The 19,543-nt window shown below is 54.6% G+C and overlaps 1 protein-coding gene across 5 annotated transcripts in view; it reads left to right on the top strand.

The window, feature by feature from the left end:
• The first annotated feature begins 5,880 nt into the window (after nt 1–5,880).
• PKN1 (protein kinase N1) overlaps nt 5,881–19,543 on the top strand; it is a 40,067-nt gene continuing 26,404 nt past the window's right edge. Inside the window, exons 1-5 of one of the 5 annotated variants that reach the window (XM_030820604.1) lie at nt 6,126–6,365; nt 7,410–7,474; nt 14,052–14,352; nt 16,335–16,486; nt 19,305–19,440. In XM_030820604.1, the coding sequence (XP_030676464.1) occupies nt 7,418–7,474; nt 14,052–14,352; nt 16,335–16,486; nt 19,305–19,440 (646 nt within the window). In that variant the 5' untranslated portion in view covers nt 6,126–6,365; nt 7,410–7,417. Of the gene's footprint in view, nt 5,994–6,125; nt 6,366–7,409; nt 7,475–7,519; nt 8,393–12,799; nt 13,239–14,051; nt 14,353–16,334; nt 16,487–19,304; nt 19,441–19,543 lie in introns of those variants that run through there. The other 4 variants (XM_030820607.1, XM_030820606.1, XM_030820608.1 and 1 more) reach the window with 4 other exon arrangements.

Here is a 19,543-nt window from a genome sequence, read left to right as displayed (position 1 = left end):
TTTTTTGTATTTTCAGTAGAGATGGGGTTTCACCATGTTGGCCAAGCTGGTCTCGAACTCCTGACCTAAGGTGATCAACCTGACGCAGCCTCACAAAGTCCTGGGATTACAGGCGTGATTCACTGCACCTGGCCAAGGTGAGACTATTTGAAGAACGTAGTAAAGGCTAATGTTGCTGGATGGGGGTGAGGAGAGTGAGGTGTTTGGACAGGTGGGCAGAAAAGTCTGACAAGACCGCCTTGTAGGCCAGGTAAGGAGTATGAAGTTTTTCCTAAGTCTGCTGGGAAACCAGGTGCAGGCACGTTTTCCAGCAGGGAGAAGCAAAGATGGTGATGGTGTGATTTAGGATTTCCAAGGCCCCAGAGTGAATTAGAGAGGGGTAAGAACAGCTGCAAGGATGTGCTGGTGCAGTTATCATATTTTGTTGAGATTGTACAATTAGTCCTTTGTCTCCCCCCTGCACTGCTTTTTTTGTGTGTGTGTGTGTGAGTCTTGCACTGTCTCCCAGGCTGGAGTGCAGTAGCATGATCTTGGCTCACTGCAACCTCTGCCTCCCGGGTTCAAGCGATCTCCTACCTCAGCTTCCTGAGTAGCTGGGATTACAGGCATGTGCCACCACACCTGGCTAATTTTTGGATTTTTAGTAGAGGCGGGGTTTTGCCATGTTGGCCAGGCTGGTCTCGAACTCCTGACCTCAGATGATCTGCCTGCCTCGGCTTCCCAAAGTGCTGGGATTACAGGCATGAGCCACCGTGCCCGGCAACCACCCCCCACTCCTTTTTTATTTTAATTGTTTTTGAGATGGAGTCTTGCTTTGTTGCCCAGTCTGGAGTACAGTGGTGGGATTTTGGCTCAATGCAACCTCTGCCTCCCACGTTCAAGCAATTCTGGTGCCTCAGCCTCCTGAGTAGCTGGGACTACAGGCGTGCGCCACCATGCCTGACTCTGTCTCCCCACCCCCTTTGTTTGTTTGTTTTTTGAGATGGAGTCTTGCTCTTGTTGCCCAGGCTAGAGTGCAATGGTGCAATCTTGGCTTGCTGCAACCTGCGCCTCCCGGATTCAAGTGATTCTCCTGCCTTAGCCTCCCGAGTAGCTGGGACTACAGGCACTCACCACCACACCCAGCTAATTTTTTTTGTATTTTTAGTACAGATGGGGTTTCACCATGTTGGCCAGGCTGGTCTCAAACTCCTGATCTCAGGTGATCCAGCCACCTCGGCCTTCCAAAGTGCTGAGATTACAGGCTTGAGCCACTGCACCTGGCCACGTCTCCCCTTTTAAAGTGCAAACAAAGTGTGGCTGGACGTGGTGGCTCATACCTGTAATCCCAGCATTTTGGGAGGCTGAGGTGGGAGGATTACTTGAGGCCAGGAGTTCAAGACCATCCTGGGCAACACAGTGAGACTTCATCTCTGCAAAAAATTAAAAAAAAAAAAAAAAAAAAAAAAAAGAATTAGCCAGGCATGGTAGTGCATGCCTGCAGTCCCAGCTACTCAAGGGGCTGAGGTGGGAGGATCACTTGAACCTGGGAGGTTGAGGCTGCGCTGCAGTGAGCTGTGATCTCACCCACTGCACTCTAGCCTGGGTGACAGAATGAGACTTTGTCTCCAAAAAAAAAAAAAAGGCCTGAACAGCAACTTTATTTCCAGTGCCACCAAACTCCCCAGTGGGTCTCTGTAAATATTCACTGAGTAAATGAATGCCTGAAGGGTGGAGCGAGAATTTGGCTGGTTTCCCCAGCTCCATCTGAGGAGGCAGCCTGGGACCTCACAGGCAGGGGAGGGAGGGCCCATCCCTGTGCAAGGTGGTTCCAGACAACCCAATCCCTTGGCCCCCACGAAACCTCATTCTGCCTTGTCCTCCTCATCTGTAGAATGAGTGGGCTGGAGAATTAGAGGGAGCTACTTCGTTTCTCAGGGAAAGGGCCACAGACATCCTGGCTTGATGATTGGGGTAAGGGACTTCTCAGCTTACTCACCTGCAAAACTGGAGCAAAAGAACTAGTTTGGGCCAAGCTTGATGGCTCATGCCTGTAATCCCAGCATTTCAGGAAGCCAATGCAGAAGAATTGCTTGAGCCCAGGAGTTCAAGACCAGACTGGGCAATATTATGAGATCCAGTATCTATACACATACAAAAAAATTTTTTTGAAAAAAACTAGCCAGACATGGTGGCGCACACCTGTGCTCCCAGCTACCTGGGAGGCTGAGGCAGGAGGATCGTTTAAACCTGCAAGGTGGAAGCTGCAGTGAGCTGTGATGGTGCCACTGCACCCCAGCCTGAGTGACAGAGTGAGACCTTGTCTCTAAATAAATTAATATCAGGCTTGGCGCAGTGGCTCACACCTGTAATCCCAGCACTCTGGGAGGCCAAGGTGGGCAGATCACCTGAGGTCAGGAGTTCGAGACCAGCCTGACCAATGTAGAGAAAGCCCATCTCTGCTAAAAATACAAAATTAGCCGGGTGTGGTGGCACATGCCTGTAATCCCAGCTACTTGGGAGGCTAAGGCTGGGAATTGTTTGAACCAGGGAGGCAGAGGTTGCGGTGAGTCGAGATCATGCCATCGCACTTCAGCCTGGGCAACAAGAGCGAAATTCTGTCTAAAACAAACAAACAAACAAACAAACAAATATCAAAGAACTAGCTCGCAGAGTTTTTTTTTTTTTTTTTTTTTTTGATAGGGAGTCTCGCTCTGTCCCCACGCTGGAGTCTCACTCTGTCTCCCAGGCTGGAGTGCAGTGGCGCGATCTCGGCTCACTGCAAGCTCCACCTCCTGGGTTCACGCCATTCTCCTGCCTCAGCCTCCTGAGTAGCTGGGACTACAAGCGCCCGCCACCATGCCCAGCTATTTTTTTTGTATTTTTAGTAGAGATGGGGTTTCCTCGTGTTAGCCAGGTTGGTCTTGATCTCCTGACCTCGCGAACCACCCGTCTGGGCCTCCCAAAGTGCTGGGATTACAGGCGTGAGCCACCAAGCCTGGCCATGAGTTCTTTTCTTTTCTCTTTTCTTTTTCTCCCTTCACCTCCCTCCCTCCCTCCCTCCCTCCCTTCTCTCTCTCTCTCTTTTTCTCTTTCTTTCTTTCTAACACAGTCTTGCTCTATCACCCAGGGGGGTGTGCAGGGGTGCAATCTTGGCTCACTGCAACCTCCGCCTCCCAGGTTCAAACCATTCTCCTGCCTCAGTCTCCCAAGTAGCTGGATATACAGATGCCCGCCAGCACACCTGGCTAATTTTTAAATTTTTAGTAGAGATGGGGTTTCACCATGTTGGCCAGGCTGGTCTCGAACTCCTGGCCTCAAGTGATTCACCCCCCTTGACCTCCTAAATTGCTGGGATTACAGGTGGGAGCCACTGCGCCCAGCCACAGAGTTCTTTCTTTTATTCAATCAACAAGCATTTGAGAAACAGTTAGAAGGCTCATGTGGCTGGAAGGAGTGAGCAAGGGGGAGAGATGGGAAGAAGTAAGAGTTGATCGTGCAGAGCTTCGTGGGCTGTGGGGAGGACTTGAGTTTTTTCCCTGAGTGAGCTGGGAGCCATGGAGGGTTCTAGACAGAGGAGGGGCATACCCCATCTCATGTGTTCACCACTCCCTTGGGTTGTTGTGGGAACAGACTGTGGGGGGAGGGCAAAACCAGGAGACCAGGAGAGAGGTGACTACACTGGTTCAGGTGACTGATGGTAGGGACTGGATGCGACAAAGTGGAAAGGTGAAATGTGGGTGAATTCTGGGCTTGTGTGTGTGTGTGTGTTGTTGTTGTTTTCTTTTTTCTTTTTTTTCTGGGACGGAGTCTCGCTCTGTCGCCCAGGCTGGAGTGCAGCAGCGCAATCTCGGCCCACTGCAAGCTCTTCCTCCTGGATTCACGCCATTCTCCTGTCTCAGCCTCCCTAGTAGCTGGGACTACAGGCGCCCGCCACCACGCCTGGCTAATTTTTTGTATTTTTTTTTTTAGTAGAGACAGGGTTTCACAGTGTTAGCCAGGATGGTGTTGATCTCCTGACCTCGTGATCTGCCCGCCTCGGCCTCCCAAAGTGCTGGGATTACAGGCGTGAGCCACCGCACCTGGCTGCCATAATTTTTTGTATTTTTAGTATAGACGGGGTTTCACCGTGTTAGCCAGGATGGTCTCGATCTCCTGACCTCGTGATCCGCCCACCTCTCCTTCCCAAAGTGCTGGGATTACAGGCGTGAGCCACCGCACCTGGCCCCCTCTTTTTTCTTTTTTGAGACGGAATCTTGCTCTGTTGCTCAGGCTGGAGTGCAATGGCATGATCTCGGCTCACTGCAATCTCCACCTCTCGGGTTCAAGCGATTCTCCTGCCTCAGCCTCCCGAGTAGCTGGGATTACAGGCGTGCGCCACCATGCTCAGCTAATTTTATATTTTTTAGTAGAGACGGGTTTCACCATATTGGCTAGGCTGGTCTCGAACTCCTGATCTCCAGTGATTCACCCACCACCCACCTTGGCCTCCTAAAGGGCTGGGATTACAGGGGTGAGCCACCGCACCCAGCCGATTTTTTTTCTTTCTTTCTTTTTTCAGACAGGGTCTCGCTTTGTCATCCAGGCTGGAGTGCAGGGGCGTCATGATCGCTCCCCACAGTGATGCATTCTCGGCCTCTTGAGCTCAAGCGATCCTCCCGCCTCAGCCTCTTGGTGGCTGGGACTACAGGCGTGCGCCACCATGCCTGGCTGGATGGGTTCTGGATCAGCATGATTCTCCTCCTTCTCTCTTTCTGTTGTTAATATCCCCCCAAGAGTTGCTCAGAGGGAAAAATAAGAGAGAAAACATTGCGCCCTGGTTTCAGGGACGACTGAAACCACGCAGAGCCACGCGTAACCAAGGTACCCGCAGCCCACAGCGCTTCCTCGGGTCCCAAAGGGCGCCAGTGTGCAGGCACCGCCGCCAGGGAGCGCTCCCCGCCGGAGCCCCGGAGACCAAGGTTTGGCTCCCTCCCCTGGTTTCCGAAGGAGTGAGGGTCCGACAGCGGCCACGAACAAAGCCGCACGCTCTGCAGACCCCGGAGATCCCCTAGAAAATCCACAGAGGCCTCCATTCTCCGCCTGGGCACGAGTCTGCATTTATGGAGCGCCATCTGCATGCAGCAACCCAGAAAAGGAAGGCGGTGCCCAATTTATAGCGGGGAAAACTGAGACTCAGAGGCCACAGGGGTCCCCAGGATGAACAGCGAGTTGGGATTCAAACCTCTTTTAATAACAATAACGATAATAGAGGCTGGACGCGGCGGCTCAGGCCTGTGTAATCCCAGCATTTTAGGAGACCGAGGCGGGCGGATCACCTGAGATCAGGAGTTCGAGGCCAGCCTGGCCAACGTGATGAAATCCCATCTCTACTAAAAATACAAAAATTAGCCGGGCATGGTGGTGGGCACCTGTAACCCCAGCTACTCAGGAGGCTGAGGCAGAAGAATCGCTTGAACCCGGGAGGCAGAGGTTGCAGTGAGCCGAGATCGCGCCACTGCACTCCAGCATGGGCAACAGAGCGAAACTCCGCCCAAAAATAGCAAAACAACAAACAATTACGATAACATTAAAAGTGACAGCAGCTAACACTTATGCAGCGTCTAGTGTGTTCTCAGCCCTTGGCCTGCACTATCTCATTGAATTTTACCAACACCTAGGAGGTGAGCGCATCATTCCCATTTCACAGATGAGGTGCCCGGAAGGGTTTGGCTTCCCCAAGGCGTAAAGCGCTGGGATTTGAATGCAGATCTGCCCAGAGCTTGTCTCCAGGTAACGGGGAAACTTCCATGCCCTTGAATAGGGGACCACAGACGCAGGCGTCCCGAGCTTGCAAATGCACCGGGGTGGGGTGGGGGGTTATTCTGTTTGTTTTTTCAGGGGTCCCGGGAGGCCCAAAGGCCTCCGCCGCTCTTGGCTTGAAAGCGGGGAACCGTTCTTCTCGGGTTCCCGCGCGCTCCAATGGGGGACCCCTCGGCAGCGTGCGGTCGTCGCGGGACCCGGAAAGAAGAAAGGTGGGGAGCCGATCGGGGTGCTCCGGGCTCGGGAGACCGAGGGGGCGGACGGACGGGACCCCGCAGCCCCGGGGGCCTCTGGGAACCCCTCCCCCCTCGGCCCCGCCCCCTCCCCGGGCGCCGACCTCCGGGGTCACGTGACCAGGCCCGGCGGCCGCTGGGGCCGGAGGGCGCGGCGCGGGGACGCGGCGGCCTGGCCAGGCGAGGCGGGAGCCGAGCAGGCCGGAGCGGGCCGTGCGCCCGGGAGGGTCTCGCCGCGCCCGCCCCCTCTCCGCCACTCCCGGGGCGCACGCGCGCTCCTCTGGCCGCCCCTCCCTCCGCGCGGGGACCCCTGGCGGGCGGCAGGAGGACATGGCCAGCGACGCCGTGCAGGTAGGCGCACCTGCGTCTGGAGTCCCGGGGCGACCGGACGGCGCCGGCGGACCCCGCCCGCGCGCTGCCGGGGGAGCCCCCCAGCCCCCCGAACGGGACTCGGGCGGCGATGGCGAGGGCGGGGGCCTCCGGAGCGCCCGGCGCCCCCTCCCTGGGCCGGGACTGTGGAGCGAGCGAGGCCCTCTTCTCGGCAGGTGGCGATGTGGACGGGGCTGGTTTGGGGGCGATCCCGGAGACAACCCCTGCTGCACCCTCAAACTCGGCCTCTCCGGGAGAACTAGAAGGGGCGCGGCGGAGGCTCTACTTCGGGTGTCTGGCTGGCTGGGAGTCCCGGTGCCTCTCGTCCGCCCCCAAACTCATCCCCCTCCCCAGGGTTGGGTACCCGGCAGGTGCCGCTCCACCTGGGGCAGGTGCCTGGCGCAGTGCCTTGGGAGGGGAGGAGGCCGCTGGGCCCGGCCCGTGCCCTTCCCCCGCATAACAAAGCTCCAGCCACCCCCGCCTCTAGACAGCTTTATGATGTTCCAGACGCCACCCAGATTGGCACCTGTTGGCGGAAGTACCCGAGTCACTGCATTAGGTCGGGGGACTGGGAACCCCCACCCCCACCTTTGGGCTGTCAGGTGGAACCTTCTCCCGGGTGGGGAGTGTCTCAGTCAACAGGCCAGGGATGCTCCCATATATAGAATCCTACTTTTTTACATGGTGACTGGGCACGGCTGGGTCACCCCCACCCTGCTAACACACACACGTGACTGGCACCAGCCTCCCGCCCAGCCAGATTCCCCTTGTGCCACCTGGTGGGTATCACTGACCTGGACTTATCTTCCCTGTCTGTGACAAGCACGGCCAGGGTGACTGCCAACCTTCTTTGGTTCAAGTGACCCAAATCTGAGAAATGTCTGTGCCTCGGTGCCCCCATTAGCACCTCACCATCCAGTTCATTGTCCTGTGGTTGTTGTGTAACTGGGTTCTCGTCTCCTTCTGCACCTGCCCCCGGACCCTTTGTGTCTCCCCGGTAACCCCCGGTCCCTCCCGCCTCCCCAGTCCTGCTGATGGCCTGCCAGCCTTGCCGAGGAGCTGGGCGTATCTGGTGTTGCCGATCACACAAGGTCAGACCTCAGGGCCGGGATGGGCCGGGGTCCCTGCCTCTACCTCCGGCCCAGGGAGGGCTGTGTAGGAATCCCCGGGCGCATGCATGCGCTTGGCGCGTCCCACACATGACCCAGACAGGCTGTGATTCCTGCAATGAGGCTGGACCCACGCCCTGGTCCCCCCTTTCCATCTCCTTCCCAGTCTCTTCCCCGCTCCTGGTCATCCCTCTCTCATGGTTGCTTGGGCCTGCCGCCCTGTCCCTCTGTCTGTCCCAACGTGTGCCTGTCTGTTCTGTGTCCTGCAAACGGATGTCCTGTCCAGATTCCGGAAACGCCCAAGGCATTGAAATCTCCGGATGTGGGGGTCTAGGTCCCTGGCTGCTCTGGCAAGATGGCGAATGTGGGAGGCAGGTCCTCTGGGTCTGAGGTCTCTGCTCCATGGTGGGCAGCAGAGGAGCAGGGGTTCTCCATAGGCCAGGCCAGGCCAGGGCCCTGAGTTCTGGGTTTGCCTTGCTGGCCCTCAGGTGACCCCTATGCCCTGGGTAGAAGTGAGTCACTCAGGGGAGGAGAACCCAGGAGCCCAGCCTCGCTCCCTCTGTGCATTACAGACCTCAGCTGCTGGAGGTGGGGCCGAGGGAGGCCACCTCTCCTCTCTGCCTGGACTTCCCCAGTTGAGCTGGCCCTGCTCTTGGCTGTGTCCTCCCTCTGCCTGCTGGGGATGGGGTGGGGCCTTCTGAGCGAGGGTGGTATTTGGTGAGCCTGGGCTTAAATTCCAGCGCTGACACTTCCTCGCTGTGTGTCCTGGGCCCAGTGCCTTCGCCTCTCTGAGCCTGGGTTCTGACCTAGGAAAAATGGGACTAAGAGGGTGTTCATGGGAGAGAGAGACCCAGACCTCACCAGCACTTGGCAGGCGGGGCTGCTGTGAAGTCGTTACTGGTAAGCGGCCCGGTCAGCAGCTCAGGGTGTGAATCTGTATCCTTATTGATTGATTTACTTATTTATATTTATTTATTTTAGGGGAGAGAGTCTTGCTCTGTCACCCAGGCTGGAGTGCAGTGGTGCGATCCTGTCTCACCGCAGCCTCGATTTCCGATTTCCGGGGCTCAAGTGATCTTCCTGCCTCAGCCTCCCGAGTAGCTGGGACAAAAGGCACAGACCAACATGCCTGGCTAATTTCCTTTCACTTTTGTAGAGACAGGGTCTCGCTCTGTTACCCAGGCTGGAATGCAGTGGTGAGATTCTTGTTCACTGCAGCCTCAAACACCTGATCTACAGTACTACGGGCATGCACCACCACACCTGGCTAATTTTTTTTTTCTTTATTTTTTTAAATTGAGACTAGGGTCTCACTCTGTCATCCAGGCTGGAGTGCAGCAGCATGATCTCTGCCTCCTAGACTCAAGCAGTTCTCCCACCCCAGCCTCCTGAGTAACTGGGACTACAGGTGCACACCACCATGCCCGGCTAATTTTTGTATTTTTAGTAGAGGCAGGGTTTCGCCATGTTGCCCAGGCTGGTCTTGAAGTCTTGAGCTCAAAGTAACCTGCCCGCCTAGGCCTCCCAAAGTGCTGGGATTACATGTGTGAGCTACTGTGCCCAGCCTTTCTTTTTTTCTTTTTCTTTCTTTTTTTTTTTTTTTTTTTTTGTGACGGAGTCTTGCTCTGTCGCCCAGGCTGGTGTGCAGTGGCTTGATCTTGGCTCACTGCAAGCTCTGCCTCCCGGGTTCACACCATTCTCCTGCCTCAGCCTCCCAAGTAGCTGGGACTACACGTGCCCGCCACCACGCCCGGCTGATTTTTTTTGTATTTTTAGTAGAGACAGAGTTTCACTGTGTTAGCCAGGATGGTCTTGATCTCCTGACCTTGTGATCCACCTGCCTCGGCCTCCCAAAGTGCTGGGATTACAGGCGTGAGCCACCGCACCCGGCCTCTTTTCTTCTTTTTTGAGACAAAGCCTGGCTCTGTTGGCCAGGCTGGAGTGCAATGGCGTGATCTCGGCTCACTGGAACCTCTGCCTCCTGGGCTCAAGCCAGCTTCCCACCTCAGGCTCCCAAGTAGTTGAGACTACAGGCACACTCCATCACACCTGGCTAATTCTTATATTTTTTGTAGAGATGGGATCTCACCGCATTGCCTAGGCTGGTCTCGAACTCCTGAGCTCAAGCAATCCTCCGGCCTTGGCCTCCTAAAGTGCTAGGATCACAGGCAGAGCCACCACACCTGGCCAATACTTTTTTTTTATTTTTTGTAGAAGTGTTTGTAGGTCTTGCTGTGTTGCCCAGACTGATCTGCAATTCCTGACCTCAAACACTGCTCCTGCCTCAGCCTCCCAAAGCGCTGGGATTACAGACGTGAACCACCACACCTGGCCAAATCTATGACCCTTAACCGTAGGCTTCTCAGCCTTAGCACTACTGACATTGAGGCCTGGGTCATTCTTTGCAGTAGAGGCTGTCCTGTGCACTGCAGGGCGTTGAGCAGCATCCCTGGCCTCACCCTGATAGAAGCTACCTCCCTACCCAGTCATGACAACCAAAAATGTCTCTGGATGTTGCCACATGTCCCCGGGTATGGGGAGAAAATCTCCCCTCCATGGAAAACTGTTACTGGCCAGGCATAGTACCTCACACTTGTAATCCCAGAACTTTGGGAGGCCGAGGCTGGCTGATCGCTTGAAGTCAGGAGTTCGAGACCAGCCTGGCCAACGTGTGAAACCCCATCTCTACTAAAAATATAAAACATTAGCTGGGCACGGTGGCACGTGCCTGTAGTCCCAACTACTCAGGAGGCTGATGCAGGGGAATCGCTTGAACCCAGAAGGTGGAGATTGCAGTAAGCCCAGGTTGTGCCACTACACTCCAGCCTGGGCGACAGAGCGAGACTCTGTCTCAAAAAAAAAAAAAAAAGCAAGACTCTGTCTCAAAAAAAACAAAAACAAAAAAAATGCTACTTTTACTTCTTGGAGCCTCAGTTTCCTCACCTGTGAAGTGGGGAGATTCTTGGCAGCTACTCAAGATTAGTAGGGAGGGGTTGGGAAGATGGTGGGAGTGATACACTTGGTCTGTGGCATTCTTCCCTGGGGGCAGCTGCTCTTGAGATCAGTCACGAGCCAAGGATAACATTCCTTGTCTGTGAAATGGATGCTCCCAGCTGAAGGAGATAACCCCAGGGGGCCATTTCCTAGCCAGCATTTGGAATCTGGGTGCTCTTGTTTTAAATCAAGGCCCTGGCCACGGGGCAGTGACTCACACCTGTTATTCCAGCACTTTTGGAGGCCAAGGCAGGAGGATTACTTGAGCCCAAGAGTTTGAGATCAGCCTAGGCAACATAGTGAGACCCCATGTCTATGAAAAATACAAAAATTAGCCAGATGTGGTGGCGTATGCCTGTAGTCCCAGCTGCTCGGGAGGCTGAGCTGGGAGGACTGTTTGAGCCCGGGAGGTAGACACTGCAGGGAGCCATGATCACACCACTGCACTCCAGCCTGGGTGACAGAGTAAGACCCTGTCTCAAAAAAAAGAAAAAAAGTTACATGAGATATTCAACTTTATTGTAAAGTAGCTTTGTGTTAGACGTTTTTGCCCAACTGTAGGCTTGGGTAAGTGTTCTGAGCACATTTAAGGTAGGCCAGGGTGAGCTGTGATGTTTAGTAGGTAAGGTGTATTAAATGCATTTTTGACTTATGATATTCTCAACTTATAATGAGCTTATCAGGAAGTAATGCCATCATAAGTTGTTCTTGAACATTACTGTGTACTTAGCAAGTGGTTTTGTAGGCTGCTGATTTGGGGCATTCTTTTTTTTTGTTTGTTTTTGAGATAGAGTCTCATTCTGTCACCTAGGCTGGAGTGCAGTGGTGTGATCTCGACTCACTGCAATCTCCACCTCCCGGGTTCAAGCGATTCTCATGCCTCAGCCTCCCAAGCAGCTGGGATTACAAGCACGTGCCACCATGCCTGGCTAATTTTCATATTTTTAGTAGAGATGGGGTTTCATCATGTTGGCCAGGCTGGTCTCCAACTCCTGACCTCAAGTGATCTGCCTCGCTCATCCTCCCAAAGTGCTGGGATTACAGATATGAGCCACCATGTCCGGCGTTGGTTTTGGAAATTGGAAATTCTTTTTTTTTTTTTTTTTTTGAGACGGGGTTTTGCTCTGGAGTGGAATGGCACGATCTTGGCTCACCTCGACCTCTGCCTCCTGGGTTCAAGTGATTCTATTTCAGCCTCCCGAGTAGCTGGGATTATAGGCATGCACCACCGTGCCCGGCTAATTTTGTATTTTTTTTTTTTTTTTTTTTTTAAGTAGAGACGGGGTTTCTCCATGTTGGTCAGGCTGGTCTCGACCTCCCGACCTCAGGTGATCCACCCACCTCGGCCTCCCAAAATGCTGGGATTATAGGCGTGAGGCACCGTGCCCGGCCTGGTTTTGGAAATTCTTATCCCAGTCCCCCAGTGCTGTCCCCTAATTGTGTTGGCCTGAGGGAGGTGCCACTGGGCTGGCTGGGGACCCTGGGCCTCTCAGCTATGGTCAATAACAGTTGGCGACTGGACTGAGGGGAAGCAGGAAGTTGAGATGGCCCGTCTGCAGGAAAGGGGCCTTGCCGCTGAAGAAGTGGCTGTTCTGACCCTGAAGGGGAAGCCGGGGACAAGGGGTGGCCGGGAGAGTCTGGCTGTAGGGACACATGCAGGTAGTCACAGGGCTGGAGGTCTGTGGGAGCATGGATGTGCTGCAGGGGCCTCGGGGAGCATGCATATGTGTGTGAGCATGTGCACATGCATGAGCATGTGGGCCACGCCCTCTCGGGCAGGTGGGAGTGTGTCTTGTATGGGTTCTAGAGCGAAGCTCATAAGCACTTGTATGTGTTTGCAAATAAGTGCATATGTGGTAGGCATGGGAATGGGTACACTGTGAGCCCATTTTCCAGGCACACACCTGCAGGTGTAGAAATGTGCACCTGTGTATGGATCTTTGTTTCATCCACACGCAGGCATGGGAGTTTGCACACATGTGAGCCTGTGTTGCAGGCACACACCTGCAGCCATAACAGTGTGCAAACACAGGCCAGGCGTGGTAGCTCACGCCCATAATCCCAGCACTTTGGGAGGCCAAGGAGGGGCGGATCACCTGAGGTCAGGAGTTCGAGACCAGCCTGGCCAACATGGTGAAACCCTGTCTCTACTAAAAATACAAAAATTAGCTGGGCGTGGTGGCGCATGCCTGTAATCCCAGCTACTCGGGAAGCTGAGGCAAGAGAATTGCTTGAACCTGGGAGGTGGAGGTTGCAGTGAGCCAAGATTGCACCAGTGCACTCCAGCCTGGGCAACACAAAGGGAGACTCTGTCTCAAAAAAAAAAAAAAAAAAAGGGAAAGAAAAAGAAGTGTGCAAACATTTGTGAGCCTGTGTTCTGTGCATATCCACATATGTATTTGAAAGTATGTGCATACTCAAGTCAGCCCCCGGAGCCTGCATCCCCTCATGGATACACCATGAGTGTGTGAATGTACAAACTGCCTACACCTTGGACATTCTCCAGGGACAGGGAGCAAGGACTGTCCCTGGGTTTCATCTAGAGGAACAGGCTTGGCCCTAGAGGTGGCTGAAGGGAAGGTCCCTTAGATGCCCTGGAGTTGGCCCCGCGCGAGGGGTGCTGGGAGTTGACAGGAAAGAGGAAGTGGCGGCCGAGAGGCCCTGGTGGGGCTGAGGTTCAGGAAGAGGGCGGGGCCCTCAGCCCGGACCCAGGATGGCGGAGGCCAATAACCCCTCGGAGCAGGAGCTGGAGGTGGGGTCCAGGGTCCCTGTGGGGGCAGGCAGAAGGGGACCCCAAGTGGCACAGGCCAGTAGTCCTTCCCCGGATACTTCTCCGTTTGGGAACAAGGAGAGGAGATGGGGCGCTGGCCTCAGAATTCTCTGTTTGGAGGATGAGACTATCCAGGGCCCTTCGGGGCTCCCAGGTTGGGGAGAGACAGAAGGAAGGAGACCGGGCTCTGCTCTTTAGGGTCCCAGTTGTTGAAGATAGGAGAAGAGCAGATGAGGGTCTTCAAGACCCCATAGTTTGGGGGTACAGCAGAGAGAAGACTTGGCCTGCCCTTGAGATGCCCTAGTTTTGGGGGTGTAGCCAAGGAAAGATGAGGCCTGCCCTCGGGATGCCATAGTTTCAGGGTACAAGTGAGGGAAGATGGGGCCTGTCCTCAGGACCCTGTAGTTTTAGGGGTACAGCAGAGAGAAGACAGGGCCTGCCCTTGGGCCCTCTTAGTTTCGGGGAGCAGCAGAGAAAAGAAGGAATCTTCCCTTGGGACCCTCTAGTTTGGGGGAGGCAGCAGAAGGGAGACAGATCTTAGTCTTGAGACTCCCTTAATGTGGGGGACACTGTGGTGGTGGGGGTGACAAGGCCCTGCTCTTGAGATCTCCCAGTTTGGGGAGGTCAGGAAGCAGTGACAAGGCCTCATCACCTTCCAGTTTTGGGAGTCAGAGGAGGTAGAGCAGGCCCTGTCTTGGGGGCCCCAATCCAGGGCAGAGGCTGGGCCAGGCTGGCTGCACGTGGTCTGCACTTGGAGTCCTCCTAGCCCCACTGACCCTGCTCTGTCCTCCGCAGAGTGAGCCTCGCAGCTGGTCCCTGCTAGAGCAGTTGGGCCTGGCCGGGGCAGACCTGGCGGCCCCCGGGGTACAGCAGCAGCTGGAGCTGGAGCGGGAGCGGCTGCGGCGGGAAATCCGCAAGGAGCTGAAGCTGAAGGAGGGTGCTGAGAACCTGCGGCGGGCCACCACTGATCTGGGCCGCAGCCTGGGCCCCGTGGAGCTGCTGCTGCGGTGCTCGTCGCGCCGCCTCGACCTGCTGCACCAGCAGCTGCAGGAGCTGCACGCCCACGTGGTGCTTCCCGACCCGGCGGCCACCCACGGTGAGCTGGGATGCCTCTGGGGATGCGGGACTCCAGGGGTTCCACTGCTCACTGGCTCACCCATGGTCTCCAGAGCCAGGTTAATCCATCTCCACGGACCCCCAGGGAGATGCATGCCATGACCCACGTAGCCACCAACACCCAGAGAGGTGCATACAGCCACACCAGCACCCGGTAACACTCAAGTCTGTGCACGCTGTCACATGAATACCTCTAGACACAGCCACGCCAACACCCAGGCAACATTCAAGGGTGTGCGCGCAGTCACACAAACACCTAAAAAAACTGTCACACGAATACCTCCAGACACAGCCACGCCAACACCCAGGCAACACTCAAGGATGTGCACACTGTCACACGAATGCCCAGAAACTCCCACAGTTACATGGATGATACCCAAAGACTGTTTATTTTTGTTTTTGTTTTGAGACAGGGTCTTGCCTTGTCACCCAGGCTGGAGTATAGTGGTGTGATCAAAGCTCACTACAGCTTCAATTTCCTGGGCTCAAACAATCCTCCTACCTCAGCCTTCCAAGTAGCTGGGACGATAGGCATACACCACCACTAATTTAATTTTTTTTTTTTTTTTTTTTTTTTTTTTTGTAGAGACAGGGTCTTGGTATGTTGCCAGGGCTTGGCTAGAACTCCTGGCTTCAAGTGATCCTCCTGCTTTGGCCTCCCAAATGCTGGGAATACAGGTGTGAGTCATCGCACCCAGCCTGTTTTTTAAGTTAAAAAATTTTTATTGGTTTTACATTTTTTTTCTTTTTGAGATGGAGTCTTGCTCCATCACCCAGGCTGGAGGGCAGTGGCACAATCTCAGCTCACTACAACCTCCACCTCCCAGGTTCAAGTGATTCTCCTGCCTCAGCCTCCTGAGTAGCTGGGACTACAGGCTTGCACCACCACGTCCGGCTAATGTTTGTATTTTTAGCAGAGATGGGATTTCACCATGTTGGCCAGGCTGGTCTCAAACTCCTGACCTCAACTGATCCTCAGGTGATCTGCCTCCCAAAATGCTGGGTACAGGTGTGAGCCACCTCGCTCAGCGGTTTACATTTTTTTTGGGGGGGAGGCGGGGAGGGACAGAGTTTCGCTCTTGTCACTCAGGCTGAAGTGCAATAGCACAATCTCGGCTTGCTGCAACCTCTGCCTCCCCGGTTCAAGCAATTCTCCTGCCCCAGCCTCCCAAGTAGCTGGGATTATAGGCATGAGCCACCACGCCTGGCTAATTTTTGCATTTTTAGTAGAGACGGGGTTTTGCCATGTTGGCCAGGGTGGTCTTTAACTCCTGACCTCAAGCAGTTCCGCCTGCCTCGGCCTCCCAAAGTGCTGGGATTATAGGTGTGAGCCACTGCGCCCGGCCTCAGTCATTTCTGCACCCAGGGTCCCCTCGAGCATCACACCACTCTCCAGAGACTCATGCAGACACAGGCGTCCGGATGTGCCAACACCCGGAGACTCAGTCATACCAACCTGGAGATCTGAACTCACAGTTGTAGCAACAGACAGAGATGTACGCAGAGCGTCTCCCAACACCCACAATCTCAGACAGTCATTCTAACACATGGTGTCTCACAGAGTTACACTAACACCTAGGGAAACACGCACTTAGCCATGCCAACACCCTGCAGCTCACAGATGGCACCACTCCCACACCCACAGGCTCACACAAGCCATGTACGTAGTTACTCACGGGCCTCCCAAATGCAGTGGACCCAGCACCAAGGACACACTAACACACCTGGGTGCTTACCTGCACTCATTCATCCTGGGTCCTGCGCCAGCCCCAAGGGGTTTCCCTGGGAGGGTGGGTGGGTAGACTGCTGGGCCCTGGTGTCCCCCTGCCTGCCTGTCTGCTGGCCCCCAGCTCCCCCTGCCCCATGCCCCAGGGGCAATGCCCAGGCTGGGCTGAGGATGAAGCCTCCCAGGCAGACCGAGGTGATGATGCGTGGTGACTCTCTCCCACCTGTCGCCTCCAGATGGCCCCCAGTCCCCTGGTGCGGGCGGCCCCACCTGCTCGGCCACCAACCTGAGCCGTGTGGCGGGCCTGGAGAAGCAGTTGGCCATTGAGCTGAAGGTGAAGCAGGGGGCAGAGAACATGATCCAGACCTACAGCAATGGCAGCACCAAGGTGAGGCAGCACGCGCATACACGCCATGTGCACACACCACACCTGCACATGTACAGTCCACCCACACGTGCACACTCACCCGCATGTGTACACATCTGTCCCCGTGTGCACACGCCCACTCGAATGTGTACCCACAGCTGTGCATGCACACCCCACACGTGCACACCCACCTGCGTGTGTACACACCTGTCCGCATGTACACACACCCCCTCGAGTGTGCACCCACACCTGTATGTGCACACACTGCCATGTACTCCCACATCTGTACATGCACACGCCTACCTGCATGCATACACGCTCACCCGCGTGTACACACTCATACAAATGTGTACACACATGCATATACCCACCACACGTGCACACACCTGCATGTGTACACACCCTTGAATGTGCACACACAGCTGCATGTGCATGTATACTTGCACACACCCACATGTGCATATACCAGCATGTGTACATACACCCCCCATGTGCACACACACCTGCACATGCACACACTCCTGCCTGTGCACCTGCACCTGCATACACATTTGCAATGCACACGCACATGTACACACCCACACGTACACACCCACCCGTGTATCTGCACACACAATGCACATGTATGCACACGACTGTGAGCAGATCACAGGCTGGGGGCATAGGGTGCAGCCTACAGCTGCCCCCATGGGAGGCTGGGAGCCTTTGGATTGGGGACATGCTGGCTGATGGGTGTAACTTGGTGTCAGGACTAAGGCACAGGCAGCTCATGGGGGCATATGGGAAGCATGACTATGGGTGATGTCAGACAGACATGTGGCAAATTGTCTCTCCTCCTCCCACAGTCCCCTGCAGAGCCTCAGGCCCATCCACAGTCAGGGCAACATGCAGCCTCTCACTGCTGACGGTGTGTCCTGTTACAAGTACACACAGTCATGTCAGTACCTTGACACACACACACCATCATAACATCTAGACACACACACACACACACACACACGCTGTCATAACATCTAGAGACACACAGAGGTAACAACATCTAGCAAGACATGGAGAATCCCACCACAGCCACATCTGGACACACACACACACTCTTACATTCATACCCAGAGACTGGTGCACATGGACGCACAGACACACACACATCCCCCGTCCTGCTAATCAGTCCCAGGAACACACAGGTCTCCATCAACACCCAGAAATTCTGACACCACAAGCACAGGCCGACCTACAGCTAGAGGATTAATGTCCAGACCCACAGGCTGGTGTGCGCATGTCCTTCCATGTGAATGTCACATGGGAGGACAGACTGCATGGATTTTTTTAATGACACCATTTTATTTATTTTTTGAGACGGAGTCTCACTCTGTCACCCAGGATGGAGTGCAGTGGCGTGATTTTGGCTCACTACAACCTCTGCCTCCTGGGTTCAAGCGATTCTCATGCTTCAGCATCCCAAGTACCTGGGGTTACAGGCACGTGCCACCACGCCCTGCTAATTTTTGTATTTTTAGTAGAGATGGGGTTTCACCATATTGGCCAGGCGAGTCTCGAACTCCTGACCTCAGGTGATCTGCCCACCTTGGCCTCCCAAAGTGCTGGGATTACAGATGTGAGCCACCGCGCCTGGCCTAACATTATTTTATTTATTTAATGTATTTTTTATTTTTATTGAGATAGGGGTCTATGTTTCCTAGGCTGGAATCGAACTCTTGGGCTCAAGCATTCCTCCTGCCTTAGCCTCCCAAAGTGCTGGGATTACGGATGTGAGCCACTGCGCCCCATTTATCAATTGGTGGACATTTGGTTGTTTCCACCTTTTTAGCGATTGTTAATAGTTTTGCTATGAACACCTGTGTACAAGTATTTGAACACCATTCTATGGAAATTTAAAACCTAGATCAACTGTGTATCTTTTACATGTATCTGAGCATTATACAGAAAAAGAATAAGAGTTTTTCACCCCCTAAGAATTTATGCCCCCCCTCGGGGGTGATACTGACCCGAAGAAAATGAATAGAGTAGGCCAGGCGTGGATCCCAGCACTTTGGGAGGCTGAGGCAGGCGGATCACTTGAAGTCAGGAATTCAAGACCAGCGTGGCCAACATGGTGAAACCCCAACTCTACTAAAAAAATACAAAAATTAGCCGGGCCTGGTGGCACATGCCTGTAATCCCAGCTACTCGGGAGGCTGAGGCAGGAGAATCGCTTGAACCTGGGAGGCGGAGGTTGCAATGAGCTGAGATCACACCACTGCACTCCAGTCTAGGCGACAGAGTGAGATTTTGTCTCAAAAAAAAAAAAAAAAAAAAAAGCTGGGCGTGGTGGCGGGCGCCTGTATTCCCAGCTACTCAGGAGGCTGAGGACTCCATGGACTACGTCATGCCACTGTATCCAGGAATGCATGGAAGTACATTTATTTACTTATTTATTTATTTTGAGACAGGGTCTCGCTCTGTTGCCCAGGCTGGAGGGCAGTGATGCAATCTCAGCTCAATGCAGCCTCCAACTCCTAGGCTTGAGTGATCTTCCCGCCTCAGACCTCTGAGTAGCTAGGACCACAGGTGCACACCACCACGCCCAGCTAATTTTTGCATTTTTCTGTGGAGACAAGGTCTTGCCATGTTGCCCAGGCTGGTCTTTAACTCCTGGGCTCAGCAATCCACCCACCTCAGCCTCCCAAAATGCTGGGATTACAGGCGTGAGCCATCGTGCCTGGCCTGCAAATGCGTGTTGTTACATCCACATGTGAACACTGCCACAGTCACCTAAGACCTGCATGGTGTGGCCAGACCCCAACCACCCAGCCTTCCTCTCTCAGACTGTCTCTGCCTCCAGGACCGGAAGCTGCTGCTGACAGCCCAGCAGATGTTGCAGGACAGTAAGACCAAGATTGACATCATCCGCATGCAACTCCGCCGGGCGCTGCAGGCCGGCCAGCTAGAGAACCAGGCAGCCCCGGATGAGACCCAAGGTGAGTCCCTTGCTTCCAGACAGCTTAGCCTGCATCTCGCCTTGCAGGGCTCAGCCTCTAGCTCCATAATGAGTCTCTTTCTGGGGCAGGGAGGTGGGTCCTG

The sequence above is a fragment of the Nomascus leucogenys genome, chromosome 10 (genome assembly GCF_006542625.1).
Source record: "Nomascus leucogenys isolate Asia chromosome 10, Asia_NLE_v1, whole genome shotgun sequence".
Taxonomy (NCBI): Eukaryota; Metazoa; Chordata; class Mammalia; order Primates; family Hylobatidae; genus Nomascus; species Nomascus leucogenys.
This window is presented reverse-complemented; position numbering and strand designations above follow the sequence as displayed.